Source organism: Vicugna pacos, chromosome 25 (assembly GCF_048564905.1).
Source record: "Vicugna pacos chromosome 25, VicPac4, whole genome shotgun sequence".
Lineage (NCBI taxonomy): Eukaryota > Metazoa > Chordata > Mammalia > Artiodactyla > Camelidae > Vicugna > Vicugna pacos.
In genome coordinates this window covers 39,859,424-39,882,255 of record NC_133011.1, presented here as the reverse complement: position 1 = coordinate 39,882,255, position 22,832 = coordinate 39,859,424, and the positions used below count along the sequence as shown (strand labels likewise).

General features: G+C 61.2%; 3 protein-coding genes across 12 annotated transcripts in view; 2 read left to right on the top strand and 1 right to left on the bottom strand.

Moving 5' to 3' along the window:
* The first annotated feature begins 195 nt into the window (after positions 1-195).
* On the top strand, positions 196-4,746 carry SLC39A4 (solute carrier family 39 member 4). Its single transcript, XM_006211198.4, has 12 exons — positions 196-387; positions 899-1,186; positions 1,626-1,821; positions 1,935-2,086; positions 2,184-2,355; positions 2,736-2,908; positions 3,072-3,209; positions 3,288-3,416; positions 3,593-3,647; positions 3,788-3,940; positions 4,139-4,326; positions 4,423-4,746. Exons 1-12 carry the CDS (start codon positions 196-198, stop codon positions 4,549-4,551), a joined length of 1,965 nt encoding a protein of 654 aa, XP_006211260.1. The 3' UTR covers positions 4,552-4,746.
* A 2,992-nt stretch (positions 4,747-7,738) lies between these two features.
* On the top strand, positions 7,739-22,548 carry CPSF1 (cleavage and polyadenylation specific factor 1). Of its 2 annotated transcripts, none has more exons than XM_072950014.1 (38): positions 7,739-7,810; positions 7,915-8,073; positions 14,654-14,681; positions 14,796-14,938; positions 15,024-15,104; positions 15,188-15,339; positions 15,422-15,568; positions 15,694-15,833; positions 15,911-16,021; positions 16,107-16,200; positions 16,292-16,379; positions 16,451-16,573; positions 16,656-16,707; positions 16,788-16,882; positions 16,952-17,026; positions 17,096-17,176; positions 17,247-17,336; positions 17,511-17,621; positions 17,701-17,842; positions 17,914-18,092; positions 18,169-18,305; positions 18,384-18,558; positions 18,633-18,839; positions 18,913-19,002; positions 19,087-19,230; positions 19,313-19,465; positions 20,273-20,389; positions 20,467-20,557; positions 20,637-20,721; positions 20,789-20,930; positions 21,015-21,167; positions 21,304-21,420; positions 21,501-21,567; positions 21,654-21,701; positions 21,791-21,946; positions 22,015-22,144; positions 22,225-22,363; positions 22,434-22,548. In XM_072950014.1, the coding sequence occupies exons 2-38, from the start codon at positions 7,930-7,932 to the stop codon at positions 22,479-22,481; spliced, it is 4,275 nt and encodes a 1,424-aa protein (XP_072806115.1). In that variant the 5' UTR covers positions 7,739-7,810; positions 7,915-7,929; the 3' UTR covers positions 22,482-22,548. The 2 variants fall into 2 exon arrangements, with proteins under 2 accessions (XP_072806115.1, XP_072806114.1); XM_072950013.1 differs by having other exon boundaries at positions 21,244-21,420.
* ADCK5 (aarF domain containing kinase 5) overlaps positions 22,546-22,832 on the bottom strand; it is a 14,774-nt gene continuing 14,487 nt past the window's right edge. For 8 of the 9 annotated variants that reach the window (XM_031690453.2, XM_031690459.2, XM_072950016.1 and 5 more), the window contains one exon: positions 22,546-22,790. In XM_031690453.2, the coding sequence (XP_031546313.1) occupies positions 22,685-22,790 (106 nt within the window). In that variant the 3' untranslated portion in view covers positions 22,546-22,684. The remainder of the gene's footprint in view (positions 22,791-22,832) is intronic. The other variant, XM_072950020.1, reaches the window with a different exon arrangement.

Here is a 22,832-nt window from a genome sequence, read left to right as displayed (position 1 = left end):
TCTAGGGAGGACCTGCCGCTGGAATGGTTAACCCACAACGACTCTGGCAGCCAATCACAGAGCCCTGCGGGAAATGCCTGCGGAGATCCTCGTGCCGGGGCCGGGCGGGTCCCAGCCCAGCCCAGCCCCAGTCCGGCACCAGGCAGCCCTGGTGCACACAGCCACCCCAAAGCAGGAGGACTCAGGGGCTGCAGCATGGCTGTCTGGGCCCGGCTGGAGCTGGGGCTGCTGCTGGCAGTGCTGGTGGTGTCCGTGACGGCAGTCCAGCCCGCCCGTCTGCTGACCTTGCTGTCCTCAGGCCAGGGTGCTCTGGACCGTGTGGCACTGGGCAGCCTGTTAAATACACTGGCGGCCCGTGTGCACTGCACCGACGGGCCGTGTGGAAAGGTAATGGCCCCACCCGATGGGTCCCCCAGCCCCAGCCCGCCGCTCCACCCCGAGGACTGGCAGCAAAGGGCCCTGGGCAAACTCCAGGAGGCGGGCCGAGCATGGTGGCCCAGCACCCTGGCCCTGCCTGCAGGCTGGAGCCCAGCCTCCTCCGCTCCATGTTCAGACCCACCTGTTCTCCCTGGGTGGGGGGGTGAGACTGGGGACACACGGCTCCAGGATCCCAGGGCTGCGTCCCCCATCCCCACGCCGTCAGTCCCCTGGCTATCAAATTGGCAGAGTCTCCAGGAAGAAACCACCCTGGGATGGTGGGACCCCTGCCCCAGACCCCTCCGCGTGTGCACTCCTGACCCTAGGTGGGGACTGGCGAGGGGAACAAGAGAGCAGATGATGGGGAGGTGCGAGTGTGCGAGATGGAAGGGATGGCGGTCCACGTGTGGGGCCCCTCAGGGAAGGGGGCAGCTCCAGGGCTACAGATGCCTGGCCCCTGCCCACCTGTCTCTGCCCACAGTGCCTATCTGTGGACGATGCCCTGGCCCTGGGCAGCCCTGAGAAGTCAGGGGCCCCCTCAGGTCCAGTCCTGGAACCCAGGCACATCCCCCGCCTCAGTGCCGCCGCAGCCCTCTACCTCAGCAGCCCAGAGGCCACATGTACTGATGTCCGGGCTGGCCTCTGGGCCTCCCGCGCCGACCGTCTCCTGGCCCTGCTCGAGGGCCCTGAGGCCTTGACCCCAGGCCTGACCAGGCTGCTACAGAGGATTCAGGCCCCGGCTCAGGCTGCTGACCAGTCCACTTCAGAGGTAAAGACACAATATGGATCAGAGGGGATCAGGACCCCTGGGGGATGGGCCTCAATGCCTTCCAGGGCCCCTAAGGGAGTTTGGAGACACACTCAGCAGGCTGGGCTGGGGGATCACAAATGGACGCTCACCACCAAGGAGGGCAGGGCTGCAGGGGCCCCAGGAGCGACCCTCAGCATGGGTGGGGCTGAGAAGGCTTCTGGGGCGATAGGAAGGAGACCAGGGGGCAAGGAGGGCTGGGCCAGCTGGGCCAGGGAGGGGCAGGGCTGTGGTATCAGGGAGGAGCCCAAGGGAGGACAGGGGCCAGCCCAAGTCTTAGGTGAACAGGAAGAGGCGGGTCTGGGGTCAGGGGTGTCCTGGGGGCACTAGGGCAACAGCAGAGCAAGAGGCCAGGAAGCCAGCTCTGCCGGCAAAAGGCTGAGGCCGGACTCCTCCCCAGGCCTGTGTGGACCTGCCTCAGCTGCTGGCAGAGGCAGCAGGAGCAGGGGCGCCCGGCAGCCCCGGCCCAGTGCTGGCTGCCCTGCTGGACCATGTCAGGAGCGGGGCCTGCTTCCGGGCCCTGCCGACCCCCCAGTACTTCGTGGACTTCGTGTTCCGGCAGCATGACAGCGAGACCCCCAACATCACACTGGCTGGTGAGGCCTGAGCTGGGCCACAGGGCAGAGGTGTCCAAGCCCCAGCCTCCATGTCCCTGGGGAGGTCAGGGCTGGAGCCCACACAAACTTTGTGATTCTGTCCTTCCTACCAGAGCTGGCGGCCTTGATGCAGCGCCTGGGGGTGGGTGGAGTGACCGAGACCCATGATGACCACAGTGACCACAGTCATCTGGGAGAGGAGGCTGAGCACAAGGACCCTGTGGCCCCTACCACCCCCAACAGCAGCTCCAGTGTGTGGGACACAGTGAGCAGACCATGAGCCCTAGTCCTGGGGAGAGGTGGGGTCTCCCCAGTCTGCTCAGGCCCCTGACCCCGGTCTTGTCACCTCTCCCTCCCCCCAGTTATGCCTGAGTGCTGGAGATGTGATGGCTGTGTATGGGCTGTCGGAGCAGGATGGGGTGACCCCGGAGGCCTGGGCCCAACTGAGCCCTGCCCTGCTCCAGCAGCAACTGAGTGGGGCCTGCAGCCCCCAGTCAGGGCACCCCACCCAGGATCAGCTCAGCCAGGTGGAAAGTGAGTGCCCACCTCCCCCGCTGTGCCCATCTGGCTGTGCCCAGGGCGCTGGCATCATGGAGGTGGGACTGCAAGGGGGGAAGGGAGTGGTCGCTGGGCTGGGGAGGGGTGGGGAGAGCTGGGCCAGGGCTGGCAGGAGAAAGAGGCATTGGAGGAGAGGGGTCACAGGGCATATGGGGGCCCGGGAGGGAAGAGGATGGGGTTTTGAGGCCAGAGGGCTAGTATGAGAGAGGCCTGGCCTGCACCTGACCACCTGCAGCCCTGGTGGACTCCAGCTCACTCCTGGACCCCACCCGGACACCCTTCCCTGGGAAGCAGGGGGTCAGGGGCTGAGGTTGGAAGGAGGCTCCCACCTCAGCCCTCATTGCCCCCACCCGCAGGGTACCTGTATGGCTCACTGGCTACACTGCTCATCTGCCTCTGTTCCATTTTCGGGCTCTTGCTCCTCACCTGTGCCAGCTGCAGCACTGCCACCCACTACATCATCCAGACCTTCCTGAGCATGGCTGTAGGCGCTCTCACAGGCGATGCCCTTCTGCACTTGATGCCTAAGGTTGGCCACAGCCTGCCAGGACCCTCCTTCCCCACCAAGGACTCCTCTACCCAGCCTTCCCTCCAGGCCCACCCTCTTAGGGCCCTTCCCTGACCCCTAACCCCTCTCCTTGTCTGTGGGGAGGAGGCCCTGAGGCAACTGGCCCTGTACCCCTTCCCCCCAGGTGCTGGGGCTGCACTCGCATGATGCGGAGGGCCTCAGCCAGCAGCCTTCCTGGCGCCTCCTGGCTGTGCTGGGTGGCCTCTATGCCTTCTTCCTGTTCGAGAGCCTCTTCAACCTCTTGCTACCCCTGGACCCTGAGGTCAGGTGCATGGGGGCTGGATGCAGGGAGGGGAGAGGTGAGGGAGGTGTGGTGGACTCTGAACCACTGTCCCCTCAGGACCCGAAGGACAGGCCCTGCAGCCATGGCCACAGCCACGGCGGCCACAGCCACGGCGTGTCCCTGCAGCTAGCGCCCAGTGAGCTCCGGCCGCCCAAGCAGCCCCACGAGGGCTCGCGTACAGACTTGGTGAGCTGTCCTTGCGCACACATCCCTACCGGACGTGGCACGGAGCCCTGTCCACACTCCCAGCCCCCACGCCAAGACTTCTGCCTCTGGCCTGATCTGAGGACTAGCCCCAGGCGCCCCTCCTCCATCTGCTGGCCCAGAGGCTCATCTACGTGGACCCTGTTCCCCTTTCCCAGGTGGAGGAGGAGAGCCCAGAGCTGCTGAGCCCAGAGCCCAGGAAACTGCGCCCAGGTGAGCCCTGAGGGAGGCCCGGGAAGCTTTGGGGGGTTCAGGCGTTTGGCGCACAGCGCAGGTGCTGGCCGGGGGCGGGGCTCGGGGGCTCGGAGGTGTGGGACCAGGACGGCGTCCGCCCATCCCCGCTCTGCCCGCAGAGCTGAGACTGCTGCCCTACGTGATCACGCTGGGAGACGCCGTGCACAACTTCGCGGATGGTCTGGCCGTGGGCGCCGCTTTCCTGTCCTCCTGGAAGACGGGGCTGGCCACCTCGCTGGCCGTGTTCTGCCACGAGGTGCCCCACGAGCTGGGTCAGCTGTGCGGGGTTCGGGTAGGGGGCGGGCCTGGTGGGCGGAGCCTGCTCGGAGGGGGCGGGACTGTCTGGGCAGGGGGCGGGGTTTGCCTGGGGGCGGTTGGTTGATTGGCCGGTCAGCTGGGCCGGACTACAGGAGCCGGGCCTGTCTGGGGTTGGGCCGGGCTCTCGTCCTGACCCGCCCCACCCGCCCCAGGGGACTTCGCGGCCCTGCTGCACGCCGGGCTTTCGGTACGCCGGGCACTGCTGCTAAACTTGGCTTCGGGGCTCACGGCCTTCCTCGGCCTCTACGTGGCGCTCGCGGTCCGCGTCGGCGAGGACAGCGAGACCTGGATCCTGGCGGTAGCCACCGGCCTCTTCCTCTACGTGGCGCTCTGCGACATGGTCAGAGAGGAGGGCGGGAGGGGACTGCCCTGGGCGCTTCTGCCCTGAGCAGGAGCGCTGAGTTGGCCTCTGACCCAGGGCCCACCTCCTCCTCAGCTCCCGGCCATGCTGAACGTGCGAGACCAGCGACCCTGGCTCCTCTTCCTGCTGCACAACGTGGGCCTGCTGGGCGGCTGGACCGTCCTGCTGCTGCTCTCTCTGTATGAGGATAACATCACCCTCTGACACCTCTGCCCCGCTTTTGGCCCTTGACTCTGGCCCCTGGCCCTGGATTATCTCAGACTCTTAGAAGTGGCAGCCACACCCAACGTGTAGCCACTCCTGTGGCCAGCCAGGTACCCCGATAACCCCAAGCCTTTGAGAGTCTCCCTCCCCCAGGCCACAGTGCCCAGCTTCAATAAAGACATTCTTGTTCTTGGAGTGTAGCCTGCTCTCCTTGCTCAGAGGGAAAGGTCTCCCACCTTTCTTGGCTCCCTCTCTCCCCAGAGCGGTGCCTGTTGCCTGAAGAAGAGCCAGGATAACTGCTCAGGGACCTCCAGGCAGCCAGCCCTAGTGCCCCTAGTCTGTAATGTGGAGACCCTGCCTGGGGAGCAAAGTTAGAGAAATTGGCCGGCTTCTGTGGGCAGCAGGTAGTACCTGGTGTCCAGTCAGGAATCAAACTTGTTTACGTATAGCAGGAAAAACCACAAAACAACCAGCCATCCTTACGCCGATGAGGGCTTTTTTCTCTCTCATGAAAAACGGGCCTGGAGATAATCAGACCGGAGTGTGTGGCAGCCCATGGTCAGTAGGGCCCAGGCCTCTACTGGCTCTGCTCCACTGTCCTCAGTGGAAGTGTCCATTTCAGAGTTCCCTTGGGATAGTTTCCTAGGGAACTCTTCCTCTAGGAGAGGACTCGCACAGCCCACCACAAACTGGGTGCCTTAAGACAACAGAAGTTAATTCTCTCCCAGTCTGGAGGCAGAAGCCTGAAATCAATGTGTCAGCAGGCTATGCTCACTCTGAAGCCTCCAGGGGAGAATCTGTTACATGATCTTTTCCTGGCTTCTGGTGGCCTCGGGTGTCCTCGGCTTGTTGTGGCAACATAACCCCAGTCTCTGCCTCGGTCTTCACATGACCCTCTTGTGTCTGTCTCTTCTCTTCTCAAAAGAACACCAGGACATCATGTTAGATTCCTGGCTCACCTTACTCCAGCGTGACTTCATCTTAACTAATTCCATCTGTAATGATCCTATTTTTTCAGTTACAGTTACATTTTGAGGTACTGTGGGTTAGGTTTTCAATATATCTTTTTGAAGGATACAGTTCAATCCATAACAGCTCTCATGGGCATTAGCTATCACAGGCGCCCTCCAGGTAGCAGAAAGGAGCTAAGAGGAAAGAGCAAAAGCAGTAAGGGCCCAGGGGATGTGAGATTCAGCCTTTTGTTCACCCAATAGCACTGGCACAAGAGCAGGAGAGTGGCAGGCAGACTTACACTCCATTAGGTCCACTTGGGCTGAAAGCAGGTAGCTGCCACCTGCCAGGAATCTGAGGCAAATGGGCAGGAAGGACCATGTCTGAGAGCTCCCTGGCCTGACACAGGTGGCCAGCTGCCCTAGCCTCTCCACGAGATGCTGATTCTTCTAGAATCTTCACCAACCCTGTAAGAAGAGTCTGGGAATTACCACCTCCCTTGTAAAACCAGCCCACAACACTGGACACGCAGAGATGGCCTGGCATGAAGGAAGATGCAGAAAACCACCAGCTCCCAGTACAGTGCTGCCCCAGGGACATATTGGGGGTGTAGCCTGGACTGTAGTGGGGACCCAAGCTGCAGGGGCCGAGGGAGAACTCCACTGTCTTTTGGAGGACAAGGCCCTCTGAATGGTGGAGCTAAGTACCTGAAGCTGCCAGGGCTTGGACTGGCAGCCTCATCACACCCTCCCCAGCCATAGATCACCTTCCAGCCCATCACGGTCTCCTTCCAGCAACTTCAAGCCACCACTTCTGCTGACGGCCTCCTCTAGTTTCCCACTGAAGAAGCAGACCCGCCAGACAGGCCCACATCTGCCTTCCCACTGCCAGCCCTACGACCTCCCAGCCCCTCTGCCCACCTTCCCCTCTGCTCTGACTGGGACAGAGCTATATCCTGCTCGTTGTTGCTCCTCCCAGGACTGTGCTCCTTCAGCATCTCTGGCTGTCTGCACTGACCCCCTATCTCCCACAGACAAACTCTCATCCGTTTGTTAGGGCATTTGCCGTGTGCCAGGCTCGAGGCTGGGGGTCCTGTGGTGACTGACTTTTTCATCACAGGTGCCTGTGATGTGGGAGCCATGACTGTCTGTCTGTCTTGGATGTGGAAAGTCAGTGTCCAGGCCACGGCCCAGCTCTGCCCTGCTGCCTCCTCCAGCAGGTCCTCACAGTGGTTCTGACTACAGTTAGTTTTTGTTTTGATTTTTAAAGGGGCTTCATGTAGTTCACGGGTCACACACCTGTCTGGGCATCCAAGTGACCCTTGGCCTGCCCATCAAGTGTCCAGACTGGAGGTCTTGTTGCTGACATGAGCAAGTGGGCAGAATTTGGATGTGACATAAACACATATTTCTATGCCATTTTCTTGGGTGTGACTATACCTTTTTATTTGTTTTATTTCTTAAGATTCTGTTTCTAAATCCCAGACCTGTCTGAGGGTATTTAGGGTGAATCCCTGCCAAGTGAGGAGAGGTCTGCTGAGCTGGGCGTGGTCCTGGCTCCAGGGTCCTCTAAGTGGGCAGCTGTGCCAGGTCTGGAGAGGGATCAGTGGGGAAGACGTGAAAAGCGCTGGGAGAGGGGCCAGCCGCACCACCGGCAAATACGTGGCGGCCAGTGCCAGGCAGGGCCGCGGGTAGTCAACGCGTGTTTTGGTGGTGGTAGGGGAACCGTTTTGTGGAGGGAACACAGCGGAGACGGGACGTGGCACCTCTCCAGGAAGCTCTCCCCAGCTCTGGATTAGTCGGGCCTCCGGCACTTGCTGGAGCATAATTTGTCGCGTGTTTGTGTCCGGGGGTCTCCTCGCTCCCGGCTCCGTCCTGCGTGGCTCTCCTGGCTGAGCCGGGCGCCGGCACCTGGCGGGACGCCTCGCACACGTGAACGTGGTGCGGGAAAGACCTCGCCTCTTCCTGCGGGCGAGACCCTCCACGGGGAATCCATCGTGGGGTCCCGGGGTGGGAAGGACCCCGGCCCGCCGGCCCTGAGCCGCCTCACTCCGTCCGGCTCCCAGCTCGCTTCGGCGTTCCCCCGCGGTGGGGCCCTGGATTTCTAGCGAGCTCGGGATCGCGGGGCTCTGGGAGCGGAGCCGCGAGGCCGCCCCCGGCCACCAGGGGCCGCTGTCGCTCCCACGGCCGGGGCGCCGTGGCGGCGCTGCGCAGGCGCAGGAGCCCGGAACCTTGGCGCGCGGCTTCCGGGCTGGCCGGGCAGTGTTCGCCGCCGTGCCGGTCCCCCGCGAGCCCGCTCCAACAGCCAGGTGGGCGGCGCGCGCGCGCGCGGGCGGGAGGCGGGGAACGCCGGGCCGGCCCGGGGTGGTGCGCGGGCGGCTCCGCTCATCCGGTCGCCTGCGACCCCGTGCAGCCCCGGTTCGGCGCCATGTACGCCGTGTACAAACAGGCGCACCCGCCCACCGGCCTGGAGTTCTCGATGTACTGCAACTTCTTCAACAACAGCGAGCGCAACCTCGTGGTGGCCGGGACCTCGCAGCTCTACGTGTACCGCCTCAACCGCGACGCCGAGGTAGGCCCGCTCCCGCCTCTCAGCCGCGAAGGACGCGGGTGCCCGCCACAGGCAGGCCCCGCGGTTGGCTGGTTGTCTCCAGAGCCCGTTCTCTCCGCTGCTCCGTCACCCGGCCTCTTCCTCCTCCTGCTGGGCTTGGAGGCCTGCCCTAGCGCGTCTTCTTTGCTCTCGTGTTTTTCCCGCAAATTATGTGAACCCCTGCTGTGTGCTGGGTAGTAGCCATACCATGGTGAACAAAAGCTGCAAAAATTTGGGGCAGGAGGACAGCCTACACGTGTAAACACACCTGGAGACATACTGCAGACTCAGCGAGTGCAGCTGAGGAAATAGAAGAGAGAATGAATGTTTTCCAGTATGTTTCCAGTTGACTGATCAGAGGAACCTCCTTCAGGCAGGATAGGAGTTTGTCAGAAGTAAAAGGAACAAGGCTAGGCCCTACGGTGGGGTCAGACTGTTGGTAGGAGTTTAGGAGTGTGATGAACCCGCCTGTAGAGGACATATAGGGGTGCTTGGGTTGCTGGAGGTGTGAGGTTTGGTCCAGGGGGGCTTCTTGCAAGAAGCAGCTTCTCATCTGTTCTTGAATGGCTGGTTCTTGAATGAGAGCCAGACATGAGAAATGGGGAGGGGAGGATGTTCAGGCCAGAAGAGTTGAGAGTGGGGAGGGCATGTGAAATTGCACCTGGGTGCAGAGTGGAAGTGGGGTGGGAGGAAGAAAGACCATGGTCGGGATTGTTGTCCGCAGGGTCCCCACCCTGAAGGATTTGAGTAGGGGCTGATGCCGCAGGCAGGCAGTCAGAGGGCAGCCAGGAGGAGGCCGGCCTTCCTGGCACCGACCTTAGGACACGTGTTTTTGGGCCAGATGCGAGTACCACCGTACCAGCACACGTGGTAGAGCAAGCAGAGTACAAAGGATGTGAACCCTGGTGAGAGCTTTGTGACTGAATACGTGCCATTAAAAGTCTGTTCAAGCTTTTGTGATGCAGCAGTTTTGAGATCAGCTTTTGTAAAATTTTCAGTCAAAACTGAAAAAGAAACTTTGCAAATAAATACATATAGTTGCACATTGAATGAGAGCATCTTTGCTGTGTTTAATAAGTCTGATACTGGTTTTCAGTCAACTTTTAGAGACAAACTGAAAGTTTTGCAGCATTATGTTTTGTACAGATGAGTCACAGCCCCTAGCATTCATTTATCTGTCTTTCCAGCAGCCGTTTATTAAATGCCCGAGGTATTCGGGCGCCTTGGGAGACACCGGTGAGTGCTACAGCCAGAGAGCCTCCCTCATGGCGCTCTTGTTCTGGGGGTGACAGACCACAGGCTGCCAGTAAAATCACGTGCTGGAGGTGAAAGTGCCATGGAAACCAAGTGAATAGGACTGGGGAGTGGGGAGCCTGGTGTGGCTTAAAGCTCACCTCCCTGGGAAGGAGGGGTTGGAGCAGGTGAGGAGGTGCTGGGGAGAGCCTGTGGGTGTGGGGTTCAGGCAGAGCCAAGGCCCTTGGGCAGCAGGGCTAAAGGGGAGGGGTGTGTGGGGAAATGAGAGCAGAAGGTTAGAGAGGTCACAGGGTGAGGGAGGGACATCGTGGGAATTGAGCACTGACTCTGAGGCAAATGGGGAGTTAAGATTTTGGCAGAGGAGTGACCTGACCTAACCTGACTTGTGATTTTCAAGGGCCACTGTGGTTGCCGTGAAGAGACTGTGGGGCCGTGGTGGGGGCACAGGGAGACCAGTGAGCAGCACCAGGCAGTGGAGGGGCTGGGAAGCAGTCAGGTTCAGGACAGGATGTGGGGGTGAACGGGAGGAGGGCGAGGCAATGCCAAGGTTTGGCCAGTATGAGTTTTGGTCGGAGGGGCGGAGAAGGCTGTGGGTGGGGTGGCGGTGGGGAAGGGGTCAGAGACTCACTGCAGGACACTGGACACTTGCTACTGCAGGACACATCACCCTGTAACTCAGAAGCTTCAGATGACAGGCCTTAGCCCTCAGGTTCTGCGGATCAGGAAGCCGGGGTTTGGGGTGGGGGTGAGGCTAGGCTGGGTGGCCCTGCGCAGGTGGCTCATTGGTTGCAGTTGGTGATCAGCCAGGGTTGCATCCCCGGAGGCCCCACTGGGGTTGGCATTTCGTGCACTCTTAGCTTTGAGGGGAGGCCTCAGTTCCCCACCCTGGGCCTCGCTGTTCACAACATGTCAGCCTCCCCAGGATGAGGTCACCTGATCCACACGTGGTACGCTGTCTCGTCACCAGCCCTGTGCTGTGGGAGGGGCTTTGCAGGACATGGATCCTGGGAGGCGGGCATTGTTGGGGCATCTTGGACACCGGCCACTTCAGACATTTCGAGGGCTGATTCCATAGCTGGTGGGGACGCTGCGGAGGAGTCGGGGGCGGGGCCCCAGTGGGAGCTGGCGTTGAGTCTTCAGCCTGTGGGTGTTTAGAGTTGGTAGCTGATTGGGGTCACCCTGAAGATGGCCACCTGGGCCCTGGGGCGCCGCAGCATTGAGAGGTTGGGAAAAAGAGAAGAGGCCATTGATGAGCTGGGGGCAGCGTGGCCTGGGAGAGTGTCCTGGCAGCCCAGGGAAGGCGGTGTTGGGGCGGGGACCTGGTGCTGGGTCCCATGTTTCTGAGACTTGTGTGGGTCCTGAGACTTGGAGGCCCCCCAGTGACTCCGGACAAGGAAGCCGGGTAGCGGGCAGGGGGTGCAACCAGTAAAGCTCAGAGCCCAATGGGGGAGGAGCATGGGTATTTGGGCAGAGGGAAGCCGGGAAACAGGGCAGGAACTGGTAGGAAAAGAAGGATTTTTACGATGAATTAGATGGGACATTTCTGCACCAAAGGAACGAGTCCTGGAGTGGGGCCTCCCGGCCGCAGCCTCACAGGCCACCGAATTCCAAGGAAGCTTTTCACAGCTTTACAGCAAATTCCACAGAAGGGTCCTGGGCGGACCAGATGCAGCGGCAGAGCCCAAGTCGGATATTTGCCTTTGGCCCCTTTATGGGAAAGCCGTCAACTCTTGCAGCAGAGTCAAGCGAATGGCAGCAGGAGATGGAGGGAGAGCTGGAGCGGTGGAGGGTTCGGGTTCAGTCTCCTTCCTGCTACAGGATAGGTGCCTGAGGTGTCAGCTGGTGCCGGACCTGCAGGCCGCGGGAGCTCAGATGGGGCACACGCCTGGCCCCTGCTCCGTGAGGTCTGGGCCTGGACTGGATGACCTGAAGGGCTGGAAGCATGTGTCCCTGTCTGTCTCTGTGTCTGCCCCCTTGCTCCACGGGGCCGGCTTGGTTTCTGAGGCAGGCGGCCATGAGGTGGTGGAGCTTCGCAGGGCCGGACCTGGGGCCACCGTGTCACTTTTGTCACTGCCTGTCCTTCAGAGCAGCCTCAGCCCGAATTCACAGGATGAGTAATGAGCCCCCTCCGGAGGCTGCTTGAATCTGCCACAGGGAATCCAGTGTGGGTGCGGGGAGGAGGCAGAGAGCGGTGGAGAGGGGAGATGGTGGAGTGGGGCCAGTTCCTCAGTCCTCTGGGTGAGGCCCACCCGGGGCAGCTGAGGCGGGTCGTGCTGCTTTATGGAGAGGAGGGTGGGGAAGCCGTGTGGGAGGTGGAGGAGTGCACAGCTGGGCAGTGGTGACCTTCAGGAGGAAAGGAGTGTATAACACTTCATTGAAATCAATCAAATTCCCAAGTGAATAGAAATGTGTTATGGTGATGGATAGGACATCTCGATATTGTAGAGATGTCCCCCTCCCCGAATCCAGACATTCAGTGTCCTTCTCAAAGTTGCAGTAAGGTTTCTTGTTAGATTTAACATCTGATTCTTAAATTTACATGGAAGAGCCCCAAGTCAAGAATATTCAAGATCATTTTAAAGATGAACATGATGAGACACGTGTGTGTCTGTATGTGCGTGTGTGTGTTAAAGCTACAGTGTTAGGTACCTACAAGACAGATTTACAATTTACTTTCGAACTTTGTCATGAAATATCCCCTTTTTATCTCTAATACTTTTTGTTTTAAGATCTACCTTGTCCAAAAGAAACATGGCTACCCCAGCTTTCTTTCGTTTTTTAAGTCTTTGCATGGAGTGTCTTTAAAACCTGTATCCTTTTATTTAGAGTGACTCAGTAGCAGCATGCTTAGCACGCAGTGAGGTCCTGGGTTCGATCCCTGGTACCTCCATCAAGTAAATAAGTAAATCTAATTACCTCCCTTAAAAAAAAAGTGACTCAGTAGCAAGTAGCTGGGTGTTGTTTCTTATTCTGACAGTTTTGTCTTCTAGCTGAGTGTTCAGTTATTCACATTTCACGTACTGTCTTGTATAGTTGGGTTTGAAGTGCTGTCTTCTCTGTCTTTCTCTTTATTCTTCCTTTTTCCTTTTCTTTAATTTTACCTCCCTGTTGGTTTCAGCTGTGCATTCTGTATTATTTTCTGATGAGTTGAATCAGACATCCCCACAGGTCTCCTTGACTGATTACACTCTGGCTTGAATGCATCTCCTCAAACAAGCCTCCGCCCCCTCCAACCCCACCCTCTGTTCCGCTGTCATAGTTTTCACTCCTGCATATGTTAGAAGCCCTGCAAATAATTGCAAATTATTGTTGTTCTTAGCATTTCAGTTTTACATAATCTCAGACTCATAGAAAAGTTGCAAAAGCGCAAAGATTCCCTGTGTACTGCACCCAGAGCCCCAAGTGTGAGCATTCTGCCAAGCCTCTGTCCTTCCCCTGGACCCGGAGGGTGAGTTGCAGGCAGGAGGCCCCTTCACGCCCAGAGGTCAGCACATCATGTGCGTCCAGACAGCACAGCGGGCTCTGGCAGAGCCTTGGGGCCGGGGCGGATGTTGGCACTGCTGGTGGCCCAGGCCTGGCCGGCGTGTCCTGGACAGTTCCCTGGGTGGGTGGCTTGGTTCTGGCTTTCCTTTTGTGACCCCACGGATCTGGCGGGGTCTCGCAGTGAGGCTGCAGACACCTCCTTGGCCCTTCCTCTCTGGTCTCAGCAGAGCTCAGCCGCGAGCTTTGGTCCCAGTCTGCGGTGGTGGCGGCTGCAGTGTTGGTCCCTGTGTAGCGGCTTCTACAGTGAGGATGAGCCATTCTCTCTCTGTCTGTTCATTATATTTCCGACATCGCAGCTCGTGGCTTAACTCTGTTTAGGAGGTCGTGTTCTTTGTTGTCACCTGAAGAACCGCCTACTGTGATTCTTGTGGCATCTCTGCGGGCACTGAATTTGCTCCATTCTTGTTTGTCTGAAAACGTTTTTGTTTTGGCTCCCTTTTCGAGGGGTGTTTTCACTGGCTTAGAATTCTGGGTTGACTTCTTTAATCTCTTTAAAGCTCTGTCTCTGGCCTGTGTGATTTCTGTTGAAATCAGTTTTCCTGAAGGCGATGTCTCTTCCCTCTGACCGATCTTACGGCGTTTGTCCTTGGTTTTCTGTTCCAGCTGTGATGTGCGTGGCTGTGGCTTCTCTGTATAACCTGCTTTGGGATTTGCTGACTTTTTCTTTTTTTTTTACATTTTTTTATTGAGTCATAGTCATTTTACAGTGTTGTTTCAAGTTCCAGTGTAGAGCACAGTTTTTCAGTCGTACATGAACATGCATATTTTTGCTGACCTTCCTGAATCTGTAAGTTAGCGCTTCCCCTTGGAACATGAGGGGTCCACATTTCCTCAGGCGTAGGCTCCGTCCTTCCCTCCTCCCGCAGTGGCCGGGGCACTGCAGACCACTGATTGTGTCCGCACGGCTCCGCGGCTCACCTGCACCCGCACTCTGTCTCCCGCGTCGTCTGGACTTGCGGTTGGTCTCTGTGTCTTAACCTTGTGTCTGGTGAGGGGAGACGGTGTCCTGGGCTGGTCCCCATCACTGAGGGGCTACTTGAACATTTTAGTCCGAGGGCAACATTGGTATAGATTTGTTGTGAAGAACCTCTGTTTGACTAAGGAAGTTGTGTTCTTGGGTTAGCAAGAATGTCTATTGCGAATGGGTCTAACTTTTATCAGATGCCGTTAGTATCCACTGAAAACAACATAACGTTTTCCTCTTTAATTCTGATAGTGTGGTGGGTCGTAGCGACGGGTGTTCTTGTGGTAAACTGATTTTTCGCTCCTGGAATAACCACTGGGTTGTGGTGTAGTAGCGTTTTGGAGTGTCCCCAGGCTCATTTGCAGACACCCTCCTGCCCCGGGGCAGGTACTGGTGGGACAGGCGAGAGGGCGAGGGCGGCAGCCCCATGTGGTGGCCCCGGTTCAGGCTCAGAGGGGCACTGTGGGGTCAGCGTAGCAGTCGTGTCGTCGGCAGCTGGTGGCAGCCCTCACTTAGGCTGGAAGCCCACCTCATGAAGTGCCGCCCATGCCCTGGCTGGGGTGGGTTGGGGGTGCATGGAGTGGCTGTCAAGCCTCTGACCCTGAGTGCCCGCAGTGTCGGGGTGGCTGCTGGGGGGTTCCTAAGCAGGAGCCCAGGACAGGCTGGGGGCCCGCTACAGTGAGGGTTTGGGCAGGGCTCCTGGTCACAGGGCCGGCCGCGGGTGGTCTTTGCCATTGTCCCTCCACGGGGTGGCCAGCGTTCGCCGTCTGGCCCTTCATTGCCCTCCCTCACCTCCCCCAGGCGCAGACCAAGAATGACAGGAGCACAGGTGAGCCGGCGCAGGGCGAGCAGGGGCGGGTGAGTGGGCGCGGGGTGAGCAGGCAGCGGGTGGCTGGGGTTGGGGGCCAGGTGGGTCCACACCTGTACCACCACTTCTCCCCAGAGGGGAAGGCCCACCGGGAGCACCGGGAGAAGCTGGAGCTGGTGGCTTCCTTCTCCTTCTTTGGCAACGTCATGTCCATGGCCAGTGTGCAGCTGGCAGGCGCCAAGCGGGATGCCCTGCTCCTGAGCTTCAAGGATGCCAAGGTGGGCAGTGGGCGTGGGAGGCCTGGTGGGGGTCCTGCGTGCGGCTGTGGGCTGGCGGGCTGCAGTTCTCACCTCCTGCCCCTAGCTTTCAGTGGTGGAGTACGACCCAGGCACGCACGACCTGAAGACCCTGTCTCTGCACTACTTTGAGGAGCCTGAGCTGCGGGTAGGGCTTGGCTGCGTGCCCACCCAGCCTGTTCCCATGGGGCCACCTGCCCTGCGGCCTGCCCGATGTCCCTCTGCCCCCAGGACGGGTTCGTGCAGAACGTGCATACGCCGCGGGTGCGGGTGGACCCCGATGGGCGCTGCGCCGCCATGCTCATCTACGGCACGCGGCTGGTGGTTCTACCCTTCCGCAGGGAGAGCTTGGCTGAGGAGCATGATGGGCTCGTGGGTGAGGGGTGAGTGCTGGGACGGGGGCGGGGCTGCCTCGCACAAGGGGTGCCCCCCCGCCCCTCCGATGCTGAGGCTCGCTGCCCCCAGGCAGAGGTCCAGCTTCCTGCCCAGCTACATTATCGATGTGCGGGCGCTGGACGAGAAGCTCCTCAACATCGTGGACCTGCAGTTCCTGCACGGCTACTACGAGCCCACCCTGCTCATCCTGTTCGAGCCAAACCAGACCTGGCCTGGGTGAGGCCCTGCTCTGTGCTGTGGCTGCCATGGGTGGCCGGGAGGCTGTTGGGGAAGGAGGAGCTGGGGCGCGCCTCGGGGTCGGGATACCCCCCTCCCCGCCACTGACCAGACTGTGGCCCCAGACGTGTGGCTGTGCGGCAGGACACGTGCTCCATCGTGGCCATCTCCTTGAACATCACGCAGAAGGTCCACCCCGTCATCTGGTCCCTCACCAGCCTGCCTTTTGACTGCACCCAGGCCCTTGCTGTGCCCAAGCCCATAGGTGAGGTGAGGGCTGTGGGGGCGGGGGGGTGGTTATGGAGAGCCTTGGGCCTCGCCCACCACCGTGTCCACCTCCAGGTGGGGTGGTGATCTTTGCTGTCAACTCACTGCTGTACCTGAACCAGAGTGTCCCCCCTTATGGCGTGGCTCTCAACAGCCTCACCACCGGCACCACTGCCTTCCCACTGCGTGAGTGTTGGGGGTGGGGCCGGGGGCTGGGGTGGGGGTATGGGGAGGGGTGCTGCTAAGGCTGGCTGACTCTTCCCACCCACAGGCACTCAGGAGGGCGTGCGGATCACCCTGGACTGTGCCCAGGCGGCCTTCATCTCCTATGACAAGATGGTCATCTCCCTCAAGGGCGGCGAGATGTGAGTCCCCCCTTCAGTGAGCCTGGCCTCCCCCAACAGGGCACGTGGGCCCCCTGCCCCTGCTCCCAGCTCAGCCTCCCCCTCCCGGCAGCTACGTGCTCACCCTCATCACGGACGGCATGCGCAGCGTCCGGGCCTTCCACTTCGACAAGGCCGCCGCCAGCGTCCTCACCACCAGCGTGAGTTGGGTCTCGGGGGGGCAGCTCTGGGTCTGGGCCTGGCCTCACCCTCACCACCCTCCTGCCATCAGATGGTCACCATGGAGCCTGGGTACCTGTTTCTTGGCTCTCGCCTGGGCAACTCCCTGCTCCTCAAGTACACAGAAAAGCTGCAGGAGCCCCCGGCCAGTGCCATCCGAGAGGCTGCTGACAAGGTGGGTGTGGGGCTCAAGGGGACACAGGGCCCCTGGGCAGGGCCGCCTCAGAGGGCTGCTCACCGCCCCTCCTGCCTCACAGGAAGAGCCTCCCTCGAAGAAGAAGCGTGTGGACGCCGCGGTGGGCTGGTCCGGTGAGGGCCTGTCAGGTGAGGGGGGGGCAGGGTGGGGCCCGGCGACCAGGTGGGCTCAGATGGGCTTCCATTTGCTGTAGGAGGCAAGTCGGTGCCGCAGGACGAGGTGGATGAGATCGAGGTGTATGGCAGTGAGGCCCAGTCGGGCACACAGCTTGCCACTTACTCCTTTGAGGTGAGGTCGGACACAGAGGGGGCCCCCGCCTCGGCCAGCCTGCCCACCTGACCCCTGTTGTGCCCACAGGTGTGTGACAGCATCCTCAACATTGGACCCTGTGCCAATGCTGCCATGGGCGAGCCCGCCTTCCTCTCTGAAGAGGTGCTGCTGGGGTGAGGTGGGGGTCGGGGGCTGCACGGCAGAGGTCAGTGCTTACCACCTGTCGTGCAGTTTCAGAACAGCCCCGAGCCAGACCTGGAGGTCGTCGTGTGCTCCGGCTACGGGAAGAATGGGGCCCTGTCGGTGCTGCAGGTGTGTGGGGCGGCAGGGGTGGTGCCTCCCTGCGGGGCCTGGGTGGGCTGACACCCCCATATCCTTCCAGAAGAGCATCCGGCCTCAGGTGGTCACAACCTTTGAGCTCCCTGGCTGCTATGACATGTGGACGGTCATTGCCCCTGTGCGTAAGGAGCAGGTAGGTGGGCTCGGGGTGGCGAGGCCCGAGGGGTGGGTAACGCGGTGCTATCCACCTGGACTGTGTGCGGGCAGGGCCCAGGTGCAGACAGCGCATCCCCGGGCTTGCTCTGGCCTGGCTGTCCCAGCTCCTCTGCTTAGTGGAGGGACTCCAGCCCTCCTTCTGCCTTCCCAGGAGGAGACCCCCAAGGGGGAGGTGGCAGAGCAGGAGCCCAGCACCCCTGAAGCAGAGGACGATGGGCGGAGACACGGGTTCCTCATTCTGAGCCGAGAAGACTCCACCATGGTGAGGGGCAGGGCCCGTACGGCAGCCTGGGACAGGGGTCCCACTGGAGAGAGGTTGACTCACCCACCATCACCCACAGATCCTACAGACGGGGCAGGAGATCATGGAGCTGGACACCAGCGGCTTCGCCACACAGGGCCCCACGGTCTTTGCTGGCAACATCGGGGACAATCGCTATATCGTACAAGTGTCGCCCCTTGGCATCCGCCTGTTGGAAGGAGGTGGGCTGGGCCAGGTGGGCAGGGGGGAGGGGGTCCAGGGTTGGCTTGTGCTGACCACCCTGTGTCTGCAGTGAACCAGCTGCACTTCATCCCTGTGGACCTGGGCTCCCCCATCGTGCAGTGCGCTGTGGCCGACCCCTACGTGGTCATCATGAGTGCCGAGGGCCACGTCACCATGTTCCTGCTCAAGAATGACTCATATGGGGGCCGCCACCATCGCCTGGCTCTGCACAAGCCTCCGCTGCACCACGTAAGCCCCCTCCCCCACCCCAGGGCCTGCTGTCCCCCACCCGCCCCACCGCTGAGCCCTGCCCCTCTCCCCGCAGCAGTCCAAGGTGATCACGCTCTGTGTGTACCGAGACGTCAGCGGCATGTTCACCACCGAGAGCCGCCTAGGCGGGGCCCGCGATGAGTTGGGGGGCCGCAGCGGCTCCGAGGTGGAGGGTCAGGGCTCAGATACCAGGTATGTGGGGGCCCGGGTGCAGGCTGGGCCAGGCTCCCGAGGCAGGCTGCCGGTAACCAACATGTCTGCCGCCCCCAGCCCCACGGTGGATGACGAGGAGGAGATGCTCTACGGGGACTCGGGCTCCCTCTTCAGCCCCAGCAAGGAGGAGGCCCGCAGGAGCAGCCAGCCCCCTGCTGACCGGGACCCTGCCCCCTTCCGGGCTGAGCCCACCCACTGGTGCCTGCTGGTGCGGGAGAACGGAACCATGGAGGTGGGTGGCACCCCGTGCCCAGCGCAGCCCTGGCCCCGCCCCATCCATCCCAGTTGACTGCTGCGTCTCCACAGATCTACCAGCTCCCCGACTGGCGGCTGGTGTTCCTGGTGAAGAACTTCCCTGTGGGGCAGCGTGTCCTGGTGGACAGCTCCTCTGGTCAGCCCACCACACAGGGCGAGGCCCGAAAGGAGGAGGCTACGCGCCAGGGGGAGCTGCCGCTTGTCAAGGAGGTGCTGCTGGTGGCGCTGGGGAGCCGCCAGCGCCGACCCTACCTGCTGGTGAGTGCTGGCCTGCACGCCCCGGGGGCCCATCCGCCCTGCTAGCCCCGCCCCTGACGACACCTGTCCCCAGGTGCATGTGGACCAGGAGCTGCTCATCTACGAGGCCTTCCCCCACGACTCGCAGCTTGGCCAGGGGAACCTCAAAGTTCGCTTCAAGAAGGTGTGGTGTCTTGGCGGTGCCAGGTGTAGGGTGAATGTGGAGCAGGGGTGGGGGAGGTCCTGGCCCTCACAGCAGCCCCTCCAGGTCCCCCACAACATCAACTTCCGAGAGAAAAAGCCAAAGCCGTCTAAGAAGAAGGCAGAAGGTGGCAGCGCCGAGGAGGGGGCCGGGGTGCGAAGCCGTGTGGCACGGTTCCGCTACTTTGAGGACATTTATGGCTACTCTGGGGTAGGCCGGGGGCTTTCCTGGAGCCCAGGGTGGGGCAGATGGGGCCTTGCCCCAGCAGCCTCCTCACAGCGCTTGCCTCCAGGTGTTCATCTGTGGCCCCTCGCCCCATTGGCTCCTGGTGACTGGCCGGGGGGCCCTGCGGCTGCACCCCATGGGCATCGATGGCCCCATCGACTCCTTTGCCCCGTTCCACAATGTCAACTGCCCCCGTGGCTTCCTGTACTTCAATAGACAGGTAGGGAGGCCCCACGCAGCCCAGTCTCACTGAGGCTGCCCAGGGCAGGACCCGGTGCTGGGGCCCCAGGAAAGGGGCCCTTGATGGCTGGGGATGGGGGCACCCTCGAATGGAGGGTCAGGGATATCCAGAGGGTGGTGGGAGCCAAGGCCAAGGAGGTGAAGCGTGGGGCTTAATGCTGGGAAGGTTGGAGGACGGGCAGTTGGGAGTGCTGGCTCTAGCTCACAAGGGCATGTGCCTGGGCAGCCATGGTCCAGCCACTGCTCTGCCAGCTTGGACCCCACCTCTGCCCCTTAGAAGCTGTGCGAGTCTAGGTGAGATGCTCACTCTCTCTGAACCTGAGTCTTCTCTGTCACCAAGAGGATAGCAGTGACACCCTGAGCCACTCTGAGGACTCAGTGGTGAAGATATGGCAGGTGTTTTCCTAGGTGCTGGCTCACGTAGGACTAAGAGAAGGAGAGCGCCTCGGGGCCCTGGCGGGACTCCCCTGCCTGTTTGTGCAGACCCTGGCATGGCCAGTGTGTATGCTGTCCATCCTTCACCTGCAGTCTCCAGCACCCTCTGAGTCCGGCCCCTCCCTTGCCCTGGCCCAGACCACACTTGTGGCCTGTGTCTCAACCCCGGAGGAACCTCGGAGGAGAGACAGGAAGCTCATGAAGCACAGGACAGAGAGCCATGCCTGCTCCAGGGCTCTGTCCTATTCCAGAGAGCTGACAGCTGACCCCAAGGAGCTCTTGGAGGCCTGGCTGGGCTCATCAGCCTGGCCTTTGGTGGCCCCAGGCCTCACTGACCCCTATGCCTTCCCAGGGCGAGCTGAGGATCAGCGTCCTGCCAGCCTACTTGTCCTACGATGCCCCATGGCCTGTCAGGAAGATCCCGCTGCGCTGCACGGCCCACTACGTGGCTTACCACGTGGAGTCCAAGGTTTGACACCCCCACCCCCTGCCGGGACGGGTGGGGCTGGAGCCAGGCCTCCGGCGTGACTCCCCCTACTTCCCCAGGTGTACGCCGTTGCCACCAGCACCAATACACCGTGCACGCGCATCCCACGCATGACGGGCGAGGAGAAGGAGTTTGAGACTATTGAAAGAGGTGCAAGGTAGCCCGAGTGGGGCCGTTCCTGGGACCAACCTCCCCCCCACCCCCAACCACGTCCCTTCTGTCCCTGCAGATGACCGTTACATCCACCCTCAGCAGGAGGCCTTCTCCATCCAGCTAATCTCCCCGGTTAGCTGGGAGGCCATCCCCAATGCCAGGTGAGGCTGGGCCCAGGTCGGGGCTGGCGGCTGCTTGGGGCTCGTGTCCTGACCTGGCCTCTTGCAGGATCGAGCTGGAGGAGTGGGAGCACGTGACCTGCATGAAGACGGTGTCACTGCGCAGTGAGGAGACCGTGTCGGGCCTCAAGGGCTATGTTGCTGCTGGGACCTGCCTCATGCAGGGGGAGGAGGTCACGTGCCGCGGGCGGGTGAGTGGCCAGTGGGGTGGGGGGGCAGGCAGTGCCTGGCAGCCCATCAGTTCCCGTGGATCACCCACCCGCTCTCCCTGGCAGATTCTGATCATGGACGTGATTGAGGTGGTGCCTGAGCCCGGCCAGCCTCTCACCAAGAACAAGTTCAAAGTCCTGTACGAGAAAGAGCAGAAGGGGCCTGTGACCGCCCTGTGCCACTGCAACGGCCACCTGGTGTCGGCCATCGGCCAGAAGGTGCACACCTCCCCACCCAGCCCAGCACCTGCCACTCAGCACCCACAGCTTACCGCCTGCACACCCCCACCCCCAGATCTTCCTGTGGAGCCTGCGGGCCAGTGAGCTGACAGGCATGGCCTTCATCGACACACAGCTCTACATCCACCAGATGATCAGTGTCAAGAACTTCATCCTGGCTGCGGACGTCATGAAGAGCATCTCGCTGCTTCGCTACCAGGAAGAGAGCAAGACGCTAAGCCTTGTGTCGCGGGTACCATGAGGGGCTGGGCTGTACAGCGGGGGTGGGGCGGTGCTGGCCCCAGGCCAACCCTGACCCCCCCACATCTTCAGGACGCCAAGCCCCTGGAAGTGTACAGTGTGGACTTCATGGTGGACAACGCACAGCTGGGTTTCCTTGGTAAGCGAGCACAGGGTTGGGGGACTGGGGTGGGGCCCCCGAGACTTCAGGGGTGGCTGGGGCTGACTTTGGGCTCTGTTCCCTAGTGTCTGACCGTGACCGAAACCTCATGGTATACATGTACCTGCCGGAAGGTGAGTGCTTCCTCCCACCTCAGCTGGGCAGGTGTGGGAGGTGTGGGTGTGTGAGGAGTGGGCAGAAACCTGCAGTCCCTCTGGTGCAGCCAAGGAGAGCTTCGGGGGCATGCGGCTGCTGCGCCGGGCGGACTTCCACGTGGGTGCCCACGTGAACACATTCTGGAGGACCCCATGCCGGGGGGCTGCCGAGGGGCCCAGCAAGAAGTCGGTTGTGTGGGAGAACAAGCACATCACGTGGTTCGGTGAGTGCTGGGCGGGGGTGGGTGGTAGGGGGCGGGGGGTCTGCCTAGCTCACACTGGGTCCCTACAGCCACACTGGACGGCGGCATTGGGCTCCTGCTGCCCATGCAGGAGAAGACCTACCGGAGGCTGCTGATGCTGCAGAATGCGCTCACCACCATGCTGCCCCACCATGCCGGCCTCAACCCCCGTGCCTTCCGGTGAGCCACCACCCACCTGTGCGCCACCCCCCACCCCACCCCCAGGTCTGTCCTGACCCCGCTGCCCTCGTGCCCCCCAGGATGCTGCACGTGGACCGGCGTGTCCTACAGAACGCTGTGCGCAATGTCCTGGACGGGGAGCTGCTCAACCGCTACCTGTACCTGAGCACCATGGAGCGTGGCGAGCTGGCCAAGAAGATTGGCACCACACCTGACATTGTGAGCACCCCTCCCCCTCCCTCCCCCTCCCTCCCCCCTCCCTCCCCTCACCTGCCATCTCTCCCCACAGATCCTGGATGACCTGTTGGAGACAGACCGAGTCACTGCCCACTTCTAGAGCCCCAGATACTGCCACTTCTCCCACCCCCTTTTTGTACAAAATACAAAGAAAGACATTTGTTTGATTTGAAAAGAGCATGTGTCATTGCACAGCCCCGGTCATTCCAGTGCACTCAGGTCTTGGGTATCCATGCCTCTGGCCCAGCCAGCCTAGTCAGCCCGCGGCCCGGCAAGCTCTGCAGTCCTCCTGTCCCAGGCTCCCTAGGTCTCCAGGTACTCAAACAGCCCTTCGGTTTTGGGCATGAGGCCCAGGTGGACCAGGACTCGAACCAGGAAGGCTGTGAGCCGCATCGACAAGGTCTCCAGCCTGGGATGGTGGGTCATGGCATTGTAGGATGGTGGGGAGTGG

What these genes read in the sequence shown, in the direction of transcription:
- SLC39A4 (XM_006211198.4), top strand. Translation starts at nt 196, where the DNA reads ATGGCTGTCTGGGCCCGGCTGGAGCTGGGGCTGCTGCTGGCAGTGCTG. An exon ending in TTCTGCACTTGATGCCTAAG is followed by an intron (nt 2,909 to 3,071) that starts GTTGGCCACAGC and finishes CCTTCCCCCCAG; the next exon opens with GTGCTGGGGCTGCACTCGCA. An exon ending in AGGGCTCGCGTACAGACTTG is followed by an intron (nt 3,417 to 3,592) that starts GTGAGCTGTCCT and finishes CCCCTTTCCCAG; the next exon opens with GTGGAGGAGGAGAGCCCAGA.
- CPSF1 (XM_072950013.1), top strand. Translation starts at nt 7,930, where the DNA reads ATGTACGCCGTGTACAAACAGGCGCACCCGCCCACCGGCCTGGAGTTC. An exon ending in GCCTCAACCGCGACGCCGAG is followed by an intron (nt 8,074 to 14,653) that starts GTAGGCCCGCTC and finishes CACCTCCCCCAG; the next exon opens with GCGCAGACCAAGAATGACAG. An exon ending in CCCCTGTGCGTAAGGAGCAG is followed by an intron (nt 17,337 to 17,510) that starts GTAGGTGGGCTC and finishes CTGCCTTCCCAG; the next exon opens with GAGGAGACCCCCAAGGGGGA.